Source organism: Onychomys torridus, chromosome 8, assembly GCF_903995425.1.
Source record: "Onychomys torridus chromosome 8, mOncTor1.1, whole genome shotgun sequence".
NCBI classification, from domain to species: domain Eukaryota; kingdom Metazoa; phylum Chordata; class Mammalia; order Rodentia; family Cricetidae; genus Onychomys; species Onychomys torridus.
The window spans coordinates 3,530,210-3,548,667 of record NC_050450.1 but is presented as its reverse complement, the minus strand read 5'-3'; the positions used below and the strand labels follow the sequence as shown (position 1 = coordinate 3,548,667).

The window sequence follows — 18,458 nt, the reverse complement described above, 5'->3', positions numbered from 1 at the left end:
TTCTCTCTCTCTCTCTCTCTCTCATATTTTTGTTTTTGTTTTTGTTTTTGGAGACAGGGTTTCTCTGTAGCTTTGGAGCCTGTCCTGGAACTTGCTCTGTAGATCAGGCTGGCCTCAAACTCACAGAGATCTGCCTGCCTCTGCTTCCTGAGTGCTGGGATTAAAGGCGTGCGCCACCACAGACTGGCTGCCTTTGCCTTCTCATTTTGAGGTTAGAGGTCTATGCTGTCACACTTAGCTTTGGATTCTGAAATCTTTGTTTTTAAAAGTAAGAAGGATAGTAACAACATCTGCCAAGATGTCCCAAAACTACATTTGAATCTTCAGATTCTTTCATTTACTTGTTTTTCAAAAATTATTAAGCAGCCACCATTTGTTTGCTGAACAAGTCAAGCATGTCTCCTATGCCTATGGTGTATGCCAATGGCAACACATCCAATTATGTAGTCCACAACTTCATGACCAAGAGTGGTCGTTGTCATCATGGATTGAAATCTAGGAACTTCCAGCAAGTTTTTCTTGACTTTTCATTCCTCTCAGACCAGTGAATTTATGGTTCTGAGCCACCTTTTTCTTTATGTTTGACAATCTCATACATAAATCCAGTATATGTGACTATATTGATAACCCCCGTAACCCTCTGATATTCCCCCCTTCCTTTCTGGGCCCCCCTTTTCTTCCTACTTATTGGCCCCAGTGGAGAAAATAACCCCCTATCCCAGCAAATATAAACAGTCACTGCTCTTTAATAAAGGATGGGGCTTCATGGGCACCTCTTTTATCCACGATAGCTGCGCAGGTATCTATAGGGGCTATGTATTAATGGCTGCCATAGCAGCTTCAAAAATAGACGGCAGCGTTTCACGACTCTTCCCATCCTTGGTCTCAAATTCTTTCTGCCTTCATTTCTGAGATTCACTGAGATCCACCTGCCTCTGCCTCCCCTGCCTCTGCCTCCCAAGCCCTGGGAATTAAAGGCATGCGCCACCACTGCCTAGCTGGTGTGTGTGGTTTAAGCTGAAGATTCATCATTCACTCTCAGAACTTTGATGAGATACAGAACTGCAAAACCAGCTTCCTCTGCAAAAACGGACTTCCTGGCCACAAACTGAGAGCCACACTAGTCATCCAGTTGAGGGTAGACTGGGGCGGTGGAAATGTCCAGAGACATTTTACTAAAGTGTCCTTGATTGCTCTGCATAAAGTGTTCTCATAAGGAAATGATGACATCCGTTAATTAATAGACTCCATGTTTTTCTTTTAAAAAGGGATTTCACTATGTGATCCTCTTGCCTAAGTCTCCCAGGGCTATTTTACAGGTGTGTGCCCTGACTCCCGGAGGCATACTCATACCGAACACTTTAACAATCATTATGCATCTAGCTGTTCCCTAGCGTTTTGACTAGAGAAGATTCAACATCATTGTCGCAGCCTCCTTATCTCCAGGCTCCGGAAGGTCGAAATCTTCTGGAATAGGCCTCCGCGTTCCACTAAGCCTGAACTACACCTCCCGGCAGTCTTTGCGTCCCCACCTCCGGCGTGGCGCATGGCCTGCCGGGAGCGGGCTGGGAGGTGGCGGCCTGGCCCAATGGGTGCGGGCTCCCGAGGAGAGGGCGGAGGAGAAGAGGAAGCCAGCGGGCTGTGGGCCCCATCCCCATTCATTGCAGTGGCCTCCTGGGTCGGGGTCCCGTGTTTTCCGAGTCATGGAGGCCCTAATCCCAGTCATCAATAAACTGCAGGACGTCTTCAATACGGTGGGCGCCGACATCATCCAGCTGCCTCAGATCGTCGTGGTGGGAACGCAGGTGAGATGAGGCCGCGATGGCGAGGCCTGTCCCGGCCGAAGGCCTGCGGGTGTCAGCGGGCAGGAGGCCAGCCGCCCGGTGCTCCCCTCCAGTCTCCGGCGCTCAGCGGCCGAATGGCCTGCAGCCTGCGGCCGGGCGCGGCTTGGCCCAAGGGCACTCGGGGGACGCGCGGGAGGGCGTGTGAGCGGCGGTCGCTTCCTTCCGGCGGCTGAGGACGCGAGAGGCTCGGAATCGCCGTGGGGCCCAGGGGCGGCAAGCTAGTGGTGAGTCGGCGGCCCCCGGAGCATTACGGCGCAAAAAGATTAGAAGACATCCCGTGTGTAGTTGGAGTTCTGAGGTTAGGAAGGAGCGCCAAGTTTTTCGTGTACTACTCCTTGGCTTTGGTGTTTATAGTTTTGTGGCTGTGACCCAAAGTTGGCATGAGGTTCTCCAGCCTTCTCATGTGGATGAGTCAGTTTTTTGTTTGTTTTTACGTGGAAAGAATATTGAAGTAATAACTCTCTAGAATGACAGAGATGTGTGAGTTTCCTTCTTGTTTCCTTTTTAACGCTTGCTTTGGACTGAAAAGGAATAACGTAACTTTGGGGCTGGAGGAGTTGAGACAGGTCCTTCCCTGTATTTCAGGGTAGCTAAGAATTCACCAAGTGTCCTGAATTGGCTGAAACTGCAGTCCAGCTCCCTCAGCTCCTTTGACCGACAAGCCACCACTCCCAGATTTATTATTTTTTTAATTTTATGTATGTGAATGTTTTGCCTGGTGCTGGAACTGGAGATACAGACGGTTGTAAAGCTGCCATGTGGGTGCTGGGATTGAACTTGAGTCCTCTGGAAGAGCAGCCTTTGCTCTTAACCTCTGAGCCATCTCTCCAGCCCCTTTATAATACAGATTTTTAAGTGCTTCCATGTAATAGTTAATAGTGTTCTCTTCTGAGATGATGATTTCTCCATATTCCATGGGTTATATCTACATACAAAAAGTCTATCAATATTACGAGAAGAAATAGATCAGAAGATATCTATATACTTCAAACCCTTCTGTAGTTTATTGTTTTTTATTTGGGCTTTAAATGGTTAAAACAGTAGAGATAATTTTCAGACCATTTGCTTGTTCTCTTAACAGGGTTAGTGTAGATTCTGTTCTGTCAGTCGTGTCTGCATATTCCAGCACTTGAGGTTGGCCTTGACTGGAAGTTGAGTCATCAAGTATACCATAAACAGTAGTTGTTTTTTTTTTTTTTTTTTTTTTATTTTATTCACTGGGGCCATTTAGGAGGACTCCATAAAGATTTTCAATGATACATATTACTCATTGTTATTAGATATTTATTTATTTATTTATTTTACATCCTGGCCACAGTTTCCCCTGACTCTGAGATATTTCTTTTTTAAGTTATTTTTATGTTATGTGTATGAGTGTTTGTTTGCATGTATGTATCATCTCATACTTGCTAATTCCTGTGGAAGCTAAAAGGGGGTCAGTGGACCCCTTGGAACTGGCAATACGGATGGTTGTGAGCTGCCATGTACATGCTAGGAACTGAACTTGGGTCCGGTCCTCTGTAAGAGCAACAAGTGCTCTTAACCGCTAAGGCATCTCTAAAGAGATTTTCTAGAGCATTTTAACTATGATTCAGTAAAAGAATCAAGGATATAATGAATCAGTGTAAAGAGTTTAAAATCAAGATATTTTTTCTTTCTTCAGTAGATGGGTAGTGTGGGAAGAAGGAAGGCCTTTGAAATTCATCCCAATGGTGACACTTACATGCCACTTCTCTGTGTTAATGTTAGAAATTTTCAAAGGATCGATTTTTAACTTGACAGTTTTTTTTCCTCTGTCTAATTTCTTAGTATCTAAATTTTAGTTCTTTTTTTTTTTTTTTTTAAATTCAGGTACAAAAGAAGTAGAGTCTAGAACCTTTAGTTCCCCATGTCTAACACTAAATCTTTGCCATTTTATTCTGATGATGTAGAACAAAAATACAGCACATAGTTCACATTCTTATTTAATGGAGTAGTGTACAGTGAATGAATTCCAAACATGCACATACATATCAATACTCTACTTGTATTTTCTGTTTTTGTAAAACAGGAAGTTTCTCTGTCTTCCCTATTAAATTACTGTCAGGGGCTAGAGAGATGGCTCAGAAGTTAAGAGCACTGGCTTCTCTTCCAGAAGTCCTGAGTTCAATTCCCAGCAACCACCTGGTGGCTCACAACCATAATGAGATGTGGTGCCCTCTTCTGGTATGTGGGCATACAGACAGGCAGAACTCTGTATACATAATAAATTTGTTTTGTTTTGTTTTTTTGAGACAAGGTTTCTTTGTGTAGCTTTGGAACCTGTCCTAGAACTTGCTCTGTAGACCAGGCTGGCCTCAAACTCACCATTTAGACCAGGCTGGCCTTCTACTCACAAAGATCTGCCTGCCTCTGCTTCCTGAGTATTGGGATAAAAGGCCTGTGCCACCATGTGTGGCATTCTTGGCAACCTTTGTCAACTCATAAGCACACTTCCCTGGGGTCAGGAGTGAAAAGAGTTGGAGAGAGGGAATTGTTTTTAGTGTAGGGTCCTGGAACCCCCAATTTGGGTAACTGTTGCCTGCTTGCCGACCTTGACCTTGATGTCCTTCCTATGCTGATTCCCTGCTGGTCTCCACCCTCCTGAACACTCACTGGAATATCGTACATTTGGTGTAAACAGCTTAGATGCAAGAATGTAGAACATTGGTTAGTGAGCTTCTGCCCTCCAGGGTTCTCCCATTGTGCTGTAAGCCTGTATTTAAGGCCTCCTCCCTCCTTCAATAAATGGCATTGGGCATTCTGCTGATACAAATGACCCGCAGTCTCTTGTCTCTGTTTTTCAATCCACAGCCCCTTGCTCAGACATGGTGAACAGGTAGGTGGTGGTATCGTGTGTGTTATCATTACATTTAGAAGTCCCAGCCATTGATTCTTTATTTCTCAGCTAATACTTTCTGATTTCTAAGGTAGTCTGCATGGAAAGAAAAGCAAATGGGAAGAGAGAAGATTGATACTTTTTTAGACCGTGTTGTATTTTGCAGGTGGAGAAGAAGGCTAAGATTAAAAACAACCTTTGTGCCTCAACTTGGGAAATTTAATCACTATTTTTTAAGCTGAGAATCAGAAAAGGCAGGCCTGTAGGTGTATAATCCAAACTTCCACCATTCAGTGCTGGCATCACAGTGCAGATGACGTCAAACTGAGGCTGTGGCTTAGTGTAGCTTGTGGTGAATTTCTTTTTGCCTTTTAGTTCAGTAATTTCAGCATTCCTTCAGTGATTAGGACAAATCAAAAGGATTTTCACAATCAGTTTGTAAACTAACTTAAAAAGTTTAACATTTAGAAAATTGAGATATTTATACACCATAAAGTCATAGTAAAGTACAAATTTGGTGACCTGTATAGACATTGAGTTGTGAAGTTATCACTAGTATTTGATTCCTGACTTTTCTATGCTGGCTAGTTTTCTTGACATGAGCTAGAGTCATTCAGGAAGAAGGAATCACAATTGAGAAATTGCTGCTCTCAGATTGGACTGTAAGTGAGTCTTTGGAGCATTTCTTGATTAAATGATGTATGTTCCAGCCCATTGTAGGTAGTACCACTCCTGGCCAGGTGGTCCTGTGTTTTATGAAAAAGCAAGCTGAGTGAGCTATGGTGAGCAAGTCAGGAAGCAGTGTTCTTCCATGGTTTCTGCTTCAGTTCCTGTCTCTGGGATCTTCTTTGATTTCCTTCCCTGACTTCTCTTCATGGTGGACTATAACCTATAAGATAAAATAAGCTCTTTCTTCCCCAAGTTGCTTTTGGTCATTATGTTTTTATCACAGCAGAATAAAACAAACTAGAACCTTTATATTGCCCCATAAAGAAAGCCTTTACCCTTTATGGATCCACTTTTTCATTTTACCTTCCCCTAAATCCTGATAAGCACTAATCTACTTTTTGTCTATAGATGTTGCCTGGTGTAGACATTTCATATAAACAGAGCCCTATGATATGTCTCTCACTCCTCCCTTTTTGGTTATATTCTTCTATAGATTTACTATACCTTGTTTATCCACTCATCATGCCTTTTAGGATTATACATTTTGTGATGTGTATTAATATAGGTTGAATATCCTTGATAGACACTGGTTGTTACTATGTTTTTTTTTCTAGTATAAATAATTTTGCTGTAAATATTTACTTGCCAATTTTTGTGGGAACAGTGCTTTCAGATCCCTTGATACTAGGAATAGATTTGTTGGATCGTTGTAGCTGGAGATTTCTCCAGTCCCACCGGGGCACACAACCACTCAGACCCAAGTAACACATAGAGACTTATATTACTTATAAACTGTATGGCCATGGCAGGCTTCTTGCTATTAAATTAAGCCGTTTCTATTAATCTAGAAGTTGCCATGTGGCTTACCAGTACTTTACATCTTACTTCTCATGGCGGCGGCTGGCAGTGTCTCCTTCCACTTCCCAGCATTCTCCTCTCTGCTTATCCTGCCTGTAGTATACTTCCTGCCTGGCTACTGGCCAATCAGCATTTTATTTATCAATCAATCAGAGCAACACATTCACAGCATACAGAAAGACATCCCCCCAGATCATATAGTAATAATTTATTTTTAAGTTGTTTTCTTTATTTTGTTTGTTTTGTGTTTCTGAGACAAGGTCTTAATGTTTAGTTCAGGCTGGCCTGGAACTTTATGGTAGTGCATCTACCTCTGACTCCTGAGTTTGGGATTACTGGAGTGTTTCACCTTACTGTGTTCAAATTAATCATTTTAAAGAGACAGTTCAGTGGCAGTTAGCACATTCTTAAGTAAATATGCCACTTCTGTCTCCAAAACATTGTATTGCAAAAGAAAACTCTAGTCCTTAAGTAGTTGCTCCCTATTTCTCTTTACACAAATGTTGTTCTACTTTATTCTCTAGATTTACTTATTCTCAATATTGTATGGAAATAGAATACAGAATATGATCATTCTATGTCTTTATGTGTCTAAGCATCAGTCATTATGTCTGGCTTCTTTCACTTAGCACAGTTTTTTTCATGTAGTAGTATGTATCAGTATTTCATTCCTTTTAAAGGTTAAATAATATTTCAATACATGGATAAATGACAGTTTGTTATTTATTCACCCCTGTTGGACACTTGGGATGTTTCTGCTACTCTAAATAGTGTCACTCTGACCGTTCATCTTTGTATATAGCTAGGATTGAAATTATAGGCCATAAAACTTCCACAGTGGCTGCACCATTTAAAAATTGCCACTAGCAGTAGGAGGGCTACAGTTTTTCTGTCCTCATCAGTATTTATCTGTCTTTGAGCCATCCTAATAATGTGTGTGCACTGTGCCATTGTTGATTTACTTTACCTTGCTTGAGTAACTAATCTTAAACATGTTTATGTGCTTGTTGGAGTTGTCCTTTTATTGTTGAATTGTTAGAGTTCTTTATACATTGAATACTAGGACCTTAACAATATGTTCATAAATACTCTCTTCTCCTTGGGAGATTCCCATTTCACACTGATTAATGTCTTTCAATGCACAGAAGTTTTTGATCTTGATAAAATTGATCTTTTTCTTTGTTGGTTAGACTTCTAACATGTTGCTAAATTCCAGAATGTAGAGGTTTATTATCTTTTCTTTTAATGTTTTATCTTGAATATTTGGGGTTTTAATCTATTTTCAGAAAATTTTTGTCTGCGATGGGGGTCCAGCTTTATCTTTTTCATATGCGTATTTACTTGTCTGAGTACCATTTGCTTAAAGAGTTAATCTTCTGTTCATTGCATAGTATCGGCATTTTTCAAAATCATTTAACCATAGATGTGTTGATCTATTTCATATTTCTACTCTCGGGCCCTTACCACACTTCTGATTACTTTGCTCTTATTTCTGGATTGTTTGGTTATATGGGGTCCATTGACAATCCATATGAATGTTAGTATTAGCTTTCCCATTTCTGTAACTAAGATTGTTTGGATTTGACAGGGTCTGCAGTTTGCTTTGGGGAATATTGCATACACACTCTGTCTTTTGAGTCAAATCTAATTCTGTAGCTCAGTTTGGCTCTGAATTGTCAATACTGAATCAACTGCATGAGTGCTGGGATGATAGGTAGTACCACCTCTAGTTGATACTTTTTCTTTTAGCACCTTGAACCATTCTATTGCTTAGCTTTTGATGGAAAGTCTGTTATATCCATTATTAATCCTACTGAGGAAACTTGTAGGTGATGAGTGAGTCATTTCTCTGATTTGTTGTTGTTTGTCTGCTTTTTGACAATTTGATTCTAATTTGTCACAATGGGTTTTTTGTTTCCTACTTGTATGGAGTTCATTAGACAGCTTGTTTATAGACTCATGGCTGTATTATGCTTTTCTGGAAAAGTGGGGTGAGGCTGTATTCTTATAGTGAGACCTTGAGGCTTGAACCCAGGACTTTAAACATGCCAAATGTACAGTCTAAATGTGAGTTATGTCTCTAGCTCTGTGGAGAGGGGTGGGTTTGTAGATATAAATTTGGCCTTATCAGATATCTGAATTTCTTATGATCCAGAATTCCATAGTCAATAAAAATTCTTTACTAATAACTGTTAGGAGTATAATATTATAGAAAGCCTGGACTATGGGAGTTGACGTGTTAATATTTTGAGCTATGTATGCATTAGTTATTCAGTGTAAAAAGAGTATGTTAATGCCACAGGTTATATTTTGTTCTTAGGTAGAGCTGTAAGGAAAAAAGCATGTCAGTTTAACTGGTAAATTGATAAGAATATTTCTAAGAAGTCTATGAGGAATATTTAAGCAAAGTAGATATTAAGGAAAGTACTTCTAAGTAAAATGCAAAAATTAAAGAAATGGATTGTTACCAGTTACATTAATAGCAGGAGTTTAAGAGTCTGCTGTATGTAATGAAAAATATAAACTTATGACTTAAAAAGTTGAATGAATTGGCATGGTGGCACATGCCTTTGATCCCAGCACTTGGGAGGCAGCGGCAGGAGGATCTCTGAGTTCAGGGCTGTATTAGAGTTTTAAAAAATTCAGTTGACAAAATGAGACCTGATAGCAGTCTTATAAAGGTACTCAAATCAAATGTTAGTCATGTAAAATGGTAATTGTTATTTATGTGCTATGTTCAATAAATGTTACTACTGATTAAAATGGCTATACATTTTGAGGGAAATGAGGACATTTTGGGGGGACTTATAAAACCCAGAAGTTTTTGCATTCTAAGTAAGTACCTCTGAGATAGTTTCTTTGTTTTGTTTTGTTTAGAGACTTTCTCTGTGTAGCCCTGGCTGTGGGCTGTCTTGGAACTCACTCTGTAGCTCAGGCTGGCCTCAAACTCAAAGAGCTCCACTTGCCTCTGCCTTCCAAGTGCTGAGATTAAAGGCATGCACCACTACCACCTGGCTTTGAGATATACTTTACTTTTATTTTTTTGATGTTAAAATATTGTCATTTTTTCCCTTTCCTTTCCCCCCTCCATCCTCTCTCATTTTTCCCACCTTTCAAATTTATGGCCTCCTTTTTAATTGTTATTGCTAATACACACACACATACACACACACACACACACACACACACACACACACACACACGTAAACACAGTGTGCTTAGTCCATCTAGTGTTTTTAATTGTTATTGTTTTTAATTGTTATTGTTAACACACACATGTAAATGCAATGTGCTTAGTCCATCTAGTGTTTTTATTTGTTATTGTTAACACACACATGTAAATGCAATGTGCTCAGTCCATCTAATGTTTTTAATTGTTATTGCTAACACACATGTAAACAGGATGTGCTTAGTCCGTCTAGTGTTGCTTGTATGTATATAGTTTCAGAAGATAGTCAGTTAGGGCGCAGTCCTGAGGAAGACTTTCCCTCTCAGCAATCCTTGGTTTCTTGTATAGTTCTTTATCTAGGGGTAGGACCCTGTGAGATTTCCCCCATCCATTGTGGGGGTCCCTGAACCTATGTCCCTGTTAAGGGCACCATCCGTGGGAGGCCAGTTCCCACCTTTTAAAGGGTTCCTATGAGGAGGAGAGAGGAATAAGAAAGTTTTAGATAGATAACAGAGAGGAGACAGACAGAAATACGGGATAGCTTCGGGAGGACCTGCATCAAAATCCACTGGCCTCCTTCTGTTTCTTCAAATGGGGCTTTTTATATAACAATACCAAGGGACAGGGCAAAAGACCTTCCCCTTGCTAGATCAAAGCATGCCACACAGCCAAGTGCAGACCCTTCCAAACACCTGGCAACTGCGCCCGTGGTCCAGTCATTCCCCTATACAGCCCTGCTGGGTAAAGCAAGTTCAGATCTCACTAGGAAACCTCTGTGGGTCTCCACATTCCATGTTAGCATGTCTGTTAATGTTGTACTTATTTAGGCATTCATAATGTGGACCCATCATGGGTTTAGCTTTCCTGTTAACTTCTTAGGGATAGACTTTCATAGCAGACGTTCTGGTTATCTGCCTTTTACAATCAGTCTTTCAGCCCCGTCTTCTCTGATGCTTCCTGAGGCTTAGGTGTAGGAGTTGTGTTGTAGATGTGTCCCTTGGGGGTGGGCACCCTACAATCAGTTACTCTGCATTTTGTGGTTTTCTGTAATGTCTTGGTATATTGCAAAGAGAAGATTCTTTGATCTGTGGGCACAAGGATAAGTACTTTTTTAATGAAGTTAGGAATTATGCTAGTTGAGTAAAGTAGTGGTAATAGGTTCTTTTATAAGTGACCTTGGTAGCCCCAAGTAATTGAGCAGGTCTCCAGTACCAGGCAGGCATGATTTCCTTCTTGTTGAGTGGTTCTTCAGTACAATTAGCTTTTGGTAACTGCCAAGGTATGTGTGCCACTACCTCACCCTTAGGGATATCTTGCCTCTCGTCATTGTGGTTCATAGCATCATGTCTGAGTAGGACTTTTGGATACTTCCTTCCCTGGGAAACTTGCATAGCACCTTCCTGTTCTACACAAGTTAGTCCTCTGGCAACAACAATAGTTTATGTTGTCTTAGAAGTCTCTTGGATTCCCCTGACTGGCAACTCAAAAGGGGTTTCTCATGACTGGTACTGGGCTTTTTATTAGGTAGTCTGTGGCTCTTGGGGTGGCATTGTCAACCCACGTAGCATAATTTTATGTATATATGTACACTTATATGTATTTTATGTAAATAAAAAAATAATATATTCTTTATGGCTTTTCCAAACATCCTTAATGTTGTTTGCCCCTCCTCCTTCCTCTGTATTGACTTTCTACCTTTCTCTCCAATTAACACTTCCCACAGATTCTCATTCCCCCTTCATATCACTTGTACCCTGCTATTCTCCTCTGTACCCTCCCCCACCTCAAACCATGTTACCTTTTTTTACTTTCTTGGTTTCTATGGTTACTCCAGATTACATACTCAAATCTGAAGAGCTGAAGCTAGGAACCATAGATGAGAGAGAACATAGTGTGTTTTTCTTTTGGGTATGGTTTACCTCACTCAGTATAGTATATTCTAGATCTGCCCATTTACCTTCAAACAGTAAATCAAAGTGAGTAAGAAATATTTCAAAAAATGTTCATCATCCTTAAGATAGGAAAATGTGAATTCAATTAATTTTGAGGTTTCATCTGACCCCAGTCAGAATATCTAAGATCAACAAAACAACAAAGGCTGGAGAGGATGTGGGGAAATGGGAACCCTCATTGGTGGGATTGTAGACTGGTGAAACTCAGTTTGGAGAACTTACAAAGAGCTAAAAACAAATCTATATGTCCCATCTAGCTGTAACACTCCTTGGCATGGGGCCAAAGGACTCGCCATCCTGCACACAGATCAGCAGCATTCATTGCCACTTTCTCACAATAGCTTGAAAATGGAAACAAACTAAATGTCCTTCAAGTGATAATGAAAGTGTGGTACGTGTACAGTCTTAAGGATAATGAACATTTTTTGAGATATTTCTTAGCCACTGTGATTTACTCTTTGGAGAACTGTATATTCGATCTCTTATCCTTGTTTTAGGGGGTTTTGTTGGTTTTTTTTGCTATATTTGAGACAAGGTTGTGTGCCCTGGCTGTCTTGGAACTCTCTTTGTGGACCAGACTGGCCTTGAACTCACAGAGACCCACCTGCCTCTGCCTCCTGAGTGCTGGGACTAAAGGCGTGCGCCACCACCGCCCAGCCTTGTTGTCCAGTTTTCACTGAGTCTTTTTTGACACTTGATATTAAGCCCCCTTCAGCTGTATAGCTGCCAAGACTCTCTCCCATTCTGTGCGTTTTCTCTTCAAACAATTGTTTCTTTTGCTATACAGAAACTTTTCAGTTTTATGAGGTCTCATTTGTCAATTTCTGGTCTTAATTCTTGGGCAAATGGAGTCTTATCAGAAACTCTTTTTTTTAATGACTAGATCATGTAGGGCACTGCTCTTCTTTTCTTCTAGCGTTTCAGATTTCACATTTAGGTCTTCGATCCATTTCGAGTTAGTTTTTGTTCAAAGTGATGATAGATTTGAGCCTCGTTTCATTTTTCTACATGTGGACAGCAGTTTTCTCAGCACCATTTCTTGAAGATGCTGCCTTTTCTGCAGTTTATGTTTTGTGCATCTTTGTCAAATATCAGAAGATGGCTATAGTTACATATTCTTGTGTCTATTTTCTTTGTTGGTCTACATGTCTGTTTTGTGCCATTACCATATTGTTTGTATTACTCTGGCTCTATAATATATCTTGTAATCTAGAATGATCATCCCTCTAGAAATTTTGCACAGGATTGCTTTGGCTCTCTGGGGTATTGTGTTGTTCCATATATATTTTACAATTTTTTTCTTTCTATTTCTGTGAAAATGAAGATGGGGATTTTGATTGGGATTGCATTGAATCTCTATTTTTGCATAATGGTCTTTTTTACAATATTAATTCTATGAATTATCTAGCATGAGCATTGGAAGTTTTCTATTGTCTAGTGTCTTCAGTTTCTTAGAGGTTTAAAGTTTTCACTGTATAGGTCATTTACTTGGTTATTGCTTAGATATTTTTTCTTTGAGGCTATTGTGAATCGGGTTGTGTCTGTGTTTTCATAGGGTGTTGTTGGTGTGTAGATAAGTGGTTAATTTTTGTAAGTTGATTCTGTATCCTGTCACTTTCTAAAATTTCTGGAGGAATTTTTGTCTCTTGTGTATAGTATATCATCTGCAGATAGGGATAATTTTTAATTTCTTTCCCTTGCCTTATTGCACCAGTTGGTGTTTTAAGGACTATATTGAAAAGGAGTGAGAATAATGGATAATACTGTCTTGTTACTGATTTCAGTATGATTGCTTTGATTTTTTCCCCCATTTAGGATAAATGTTGGCTGTGGGTTTGTCATCTATAGCCTTTATTATGTTCAGTATGTCCAGTCTTTCTCCAGGACTTTGATCATGAGGGCATATTAGATTTTGTCAAAGCCCTTTCTGCATCTATTGAGATGATCATGTGATTTTTGTCTTTAGGTTCATTTATTTTATTAAATTATTGACTTGGATGTGTTGAACTATCCTTGCATCTTGTAGATAAAAGCCCTCTTGGTCATGTTGGATGGTTTTTTGATGTATGCTTATATTTGGCTTACCAGTATTTTATTCAAGATTTCTGAATTGATGTTCATCAGGAATATTGATCTGTAGGTTTTTTTTTTTTTTCTTTGTTGTATCTTTACCAGGTTTTGGTATTAGAGTGATACTGGCTTCATTATGGAGTTAGAAGTGCTCCTTCTCTTTCTTTTTGTCCTTAATGATTTTTTAATATTTTAATAAATTCAGACAGCCTTAAGCCAGAAGGCATGTAAATTTAAGCCAACTTATTAGTGTCCCTGTATTGAAGTAGCAAAGTTCATAGCAAACTGTTCTATCTTATTTATGCAGCCAGGTAGTACTCAAAATCTGTATACTCTATAAATGTAACATTTTAAGTGAAGTAGGTTTAGTAAGCTAATAAGTTATTGAAGTCTGTGTACACCCATATGAATTGCATCAATTTAAATAATGATGTGCTGAGGTTTTGTTTTTTGTTTTTTTTGTCAACTTAACACAAACCTAGGGAAAGAGGGATTGAGAAAATACCTCCCTAAGATTGGCCTCTGGAAAAGTCTGTAGGACATTTTCTTAATTAATGTTTGATGTAGGAGGGCCCAACTCATGTGCACTGGTACCATCCCTGGGCAGGTGATCCTGGGTGTTATAAGAAAGCTGGCTGAGTAAACCATGAGAGGCAAGCCAGTAAGCAGTGTTTCTACATGGCCTCGGCTTCAGTTCCTGCCTGAACTTCTCTTCATACAGTAGTGTAACTATAAGCTAAAATAAAACAAAAGAAACTTTAAACTAGAACTAATCCGAAGAGATAAAGAGGGACACCTTATTCTAACTAAGGGAACAGTTAACCAAGAAGACATGATTTTAAAGATATATGCATCAAACTCAGGGATGCCCAATTTTATTAGAAATCTACTATTGGACTATTCAGTGGTGGCACATGCCTTTAACTGAGCTTTCGGGAGGCAGAGGCAGGTGGATCTCCATGAGTTCAAGACCAGACTGGTCTACTTAAGCAAGTTCTAGGACAGCCACAGAGAAGCACAGAGAAACACTTTCTCGAGAAACTAAAAAAATTAAAATAAAAATCTACTACTGGACTTAAAGACATAGATTAACATCAATCCATTTATAGTAGATGACTTCAGGACCCCACTTTCTCCAGTAGACAGATCATCTGGATAAAAAGTAGGCAGAAATATGAGTATTAATTGACATCATACATCAAATGGATTTACAGACATCTACATAATATTCTATCCAAACAACAAAGAATATACATTCTACTCAGAAGTACATAGAAACTTTTGTAAAATAGACCACTCTATTTTAGACCAAAACAAATAAATATGAATTTTAAAAGTTTGAAAGCACTCTTTGTGTCCTATCTCAACACAGTGCCGGGTGGTGGTGACTCACACCTTTAACCTCAGCACTTGGGAGGCAGAGCCAAGAGGATTTCTATGAGTTCGAGGCCATCCTGGTCTACAGAGTGAGATCCAGGACAGACACCAAAACTACACAGAGAAACCCTGTCTCAAAAAACAACAACAAACAAACAAACAAAAAAAAAAAACCTTAAAGTTTACAGGGGAAAAAAACTCTAGTAAATATTCAGATTCATAGAGATTAAGGAACTGATATCTAAATGATGATTGAGTCAAAGATAAAAATCAAGAAAGAAATAAAATTCTTCCTAGAACTAAGTGAAAATGAAAACAACACAACAGTAACCCTGTGACAAACTGAAAGCAGCCCTATTCGGAAAGTATATATAGCTCTAAGTGCCCCACTAAAAAAAATCAGAAGGAACATTTTTTTTTAACTCTTTTGGCTCTTTGCTCTTTGATTCTTAGGGAGCCCATTACCTAGCTCGCAAATAAATACACACAAGGAAGTTTATTCTATTTATGAATGCCCAGCCTTAGCTAGGCTTATTTCTAGCCAGCTTTTCTTTCTTTTTTTTTTTTTTTTCATTTTTCTTTATTAAGAAATTTTCTACTCACTCCCATACTATCCACAAATCCCCCCTCCTCCCTCCTTCCATCCCCCAGCCCTATTTCCCAAGCTACCCCACACACCCCAAATCGAGGTCTCCCATGGGGAGTCAGCAGAGCCCAGCACACTGAGCCTAGGCAGGTCCAAGCCCCTTCCCACTGCACCAAGGCTGTGCAAGGTGTCATACCACAGGCACCGGATTCCAGAAGCCTGCCCATAGACCAGGGACAGATCCCGATCCCCCTGCCTGGGTGCCCCCCAAACAGTTTGAGCCATACAACCATCTTCCATATCCAAAGGGCCTAGTCCAGTCCCATGGGGACTCCACAGCCACCAGTCCACTCATGTAGATCTCATCCACTTCTCCTTCACTGGGTCATCCATGTGTCCCTCCTAGGGTCTTTCCCTGTTTGCTAGCCTCTCTGGAGTTGTGGGTTGCAGTCTGGCCCTCCCTTCCCTCACATTTAGTATCCACGTATGAGTGAGCACATACCATGTTTGTCTTTCTGAGTCTGGGTTACCTCACTCAGGATGATATTTTCTAGATCCATTCATTTGCCTGTAAATTTCATGATATTGTTTTTTACTGCTGAGTAGTATTCCATTGTGTATATGTGCCATATTTTCTTTATCCATTCTTCATTTGAGGGGCACCTATGTTGTTTCCAGGTTCTTGCTATTACAAATAATGCTGATATGAATAGTTGAGCATGTGTCCTTGTGGTAAGATTGAGCATTCCTTGGGTATATGCCCAAGAGTGGTATAACTGGGTCTTGAGGAAGACTTATTCCCAATTTTCTGAGAAACTGCCATACTGATTTCCAGAGTGGCTATACAAGTTTGCATTCCCACCAACAGTGGAGGAGTGTTCCCCTTTCTCCACATCCTCTCCAACATAATAGCCAGCTTTTCTTAACTTAAATTATCTTGTCTATCTTTTGCCTCTGGGCTTTTAACTTTCTCTTTCTGTATACCTTTCTTTACTTCTTAGTTCATGTCTTGCTGTGTAGCTGGGTGGCTGGCCCATGATTTCCTTCTCCTGTTTTGCTCCTCAATCTTTTCTTGTCATATTTCTCCTCCTTTTTATTCTGTCTGCCAACCCCGACTTTTCTCTTGCCTGGCTATTGGCCATTCAGCTTTTTATTAAACCAATCAGATGTGCAAAGTAACATAGCTTCACAGAGTTAAACAAATGCAGCATAAAAGAATGCAATGCATCTTTGCCTAATTCAAATAAATGTTCCACAGCATAAACAAATGTAACACATCTTAAGCACAAATAAGTGGCTTAATGGTACAACTCAATAAATTAGAAAAACAAGAACAAATTAAACCCATTCAAAAGCAAGAAATAATAAAAAAACAAATCAAAGCTGAAGTCAATGAAATTGAAACAAAGAAAACAGTACAAAGACTCAATGAAACTAAGAGCTGGTTCTTTGTGAAGATGAACAAAATTGACTAACCCTTAGCCCAACTAACCAAAAGAAAGAAATGACTCAAATTAACAGAGTCTAAAATGAACAGGAAAACATTATAACAGACACCAAAGAAACTCAGGATTTTCTATGGAAATATTTTAAAAACCTGTACTCCATGAAGCTGGAAAATCTAAATGAAATGGTTGATTTTTCTAGATTCATTGAATCCACCACAATTAAACTAAAAAGTCAACAGCCCATAACAAATGAAGAGATTGAAATAGTAATAAAAAGCTTCCCAGCTTTTTTTTTTTCAGGGCTAGATGGATTCATAGCAGAATTGTACTAGACTCAAAAATGATCTACAGCCATTAGTTTATTTCTTAAACTATTCAAAACAAAGAAACAGGAAAACTCCCAAATTCCTTCTACAAAGCTGGTATCACTCTAATACCCAAACCACATAAAGATTCAACAATAAAAGAAAACTGCAGGCCAATATTTCTGAGGAACATATACTAGAAACACATAATAAAATAATTTGAAATGGGCTGGAGAGATGACTCAGAGGTTAAGAGCACTGACTGCTCTTCCAGAGGTCCTGAGTTCAATTCCCAGCAACCACATGGTGGCTCACAACCATCTGTAATGAGATCTGGCACCCTCTTCTGTACACATAATAAATAAATAAATCGTTTAAAAAAATAATTTGAAATGGATTACAGATAAAAAAAAAAAAAAGACTATGCACCTGACCAAATTAGCTTTCTCCCTGAATTGCAGGGGTAGTGAACAAAAATCATATGATCACCTTCAAAAGATGCAGAAATAGCCTTTGAGAAAATCAACATGCCTTCATAATAAAAGCCCTAGAAAATGTAAGGCTAGAGGGAGTACAATAGAAGCTACACATAAAAAACCTAAGCCAACATCTTCCTAAATGGAGAATAGTTTGAAGCAATCCCACAAAGTCAGGAACAAAACAAGGATATCTACTATGTCCACTCCTCTTCAATACTGTGCCACAAATACTGCCGAACAATAAAGCAAGAGAAAGAAATTAAAGGGATACAGGTAGGAAAAGGAAAAAGTCAAAGTATCCCTATTTGTAGATGACTTGATACTATAGATTAGAGATCTCAAAAATTCTGCCAGAAAACTTCTAGAAACCATAAACAAATTCAGCAGCATGGCAGGATACAAAATCAACATTAATAGCTTTTCTGTATACCAACAACAAACATACCAAGAAGGAGATCATGAACACAGTAGCCTCAAAGAATAAATCCAACCAAGGAAGTAAAGTGCCTCTATAATGAAAACATTAAACCACTGAAGAAATAAAGACACTAGAAAATGGAAAGGTATCCTACACTCAATGGGTTAGTAGAATTAACACTGTAAAAATGACCATTCTACCCAAAGCTATTTACAGATTCAGTGTAATTAATCCCAGTCAAAATACTTATCTCATTCTTAGCAGAAATAGATAAATCTATCTTAAAATTAATATAGAACCACCAAAGACCCAAAATAGCTAAAACAATCCTGAGCAAACAAAACAAAAAACCAACCAAACAACAATAAGACACCACAATGCTGGAGGGATTCCAGTTCTTAACATGTATTACAGAGCCATAGTAGT

At 39.3% G+C, this 18,458-nt stretch overlaps 1 protein-coding gene across 4 annotated transcripts in view; it reads left to right on the top strand.

Moving 5' to 3' along the window:
- The first annotated feature begins 1,543 nt into the window (after window positions 1-1,543).
- Dnm1l (dynamin 1 like) overlaps window positions 1,544-18,458 on the top strand; it is a 55,656-nt gene continuing 38,741 nt past the window's right edge. For 2 of the 4 annotated variants that reach the window (XM_036195602.1, XM_036195601.1), the window contains exon 1: window positions 1,544-1,805. In XM_036195602.1, coding sequence (XP_036051495.1) covers window positions 1,704-1,805 — 102 coding nt within the window. In that variant the 5' untranslated portion in view covers window positions 1,544-1,703. The remainder of the gene's footprint in view (window positions 1,806-18,458) is intronic. The other 2 variants (XM_036195600.1, XM_036195599.1) reach the window with 1 other exon arrangement.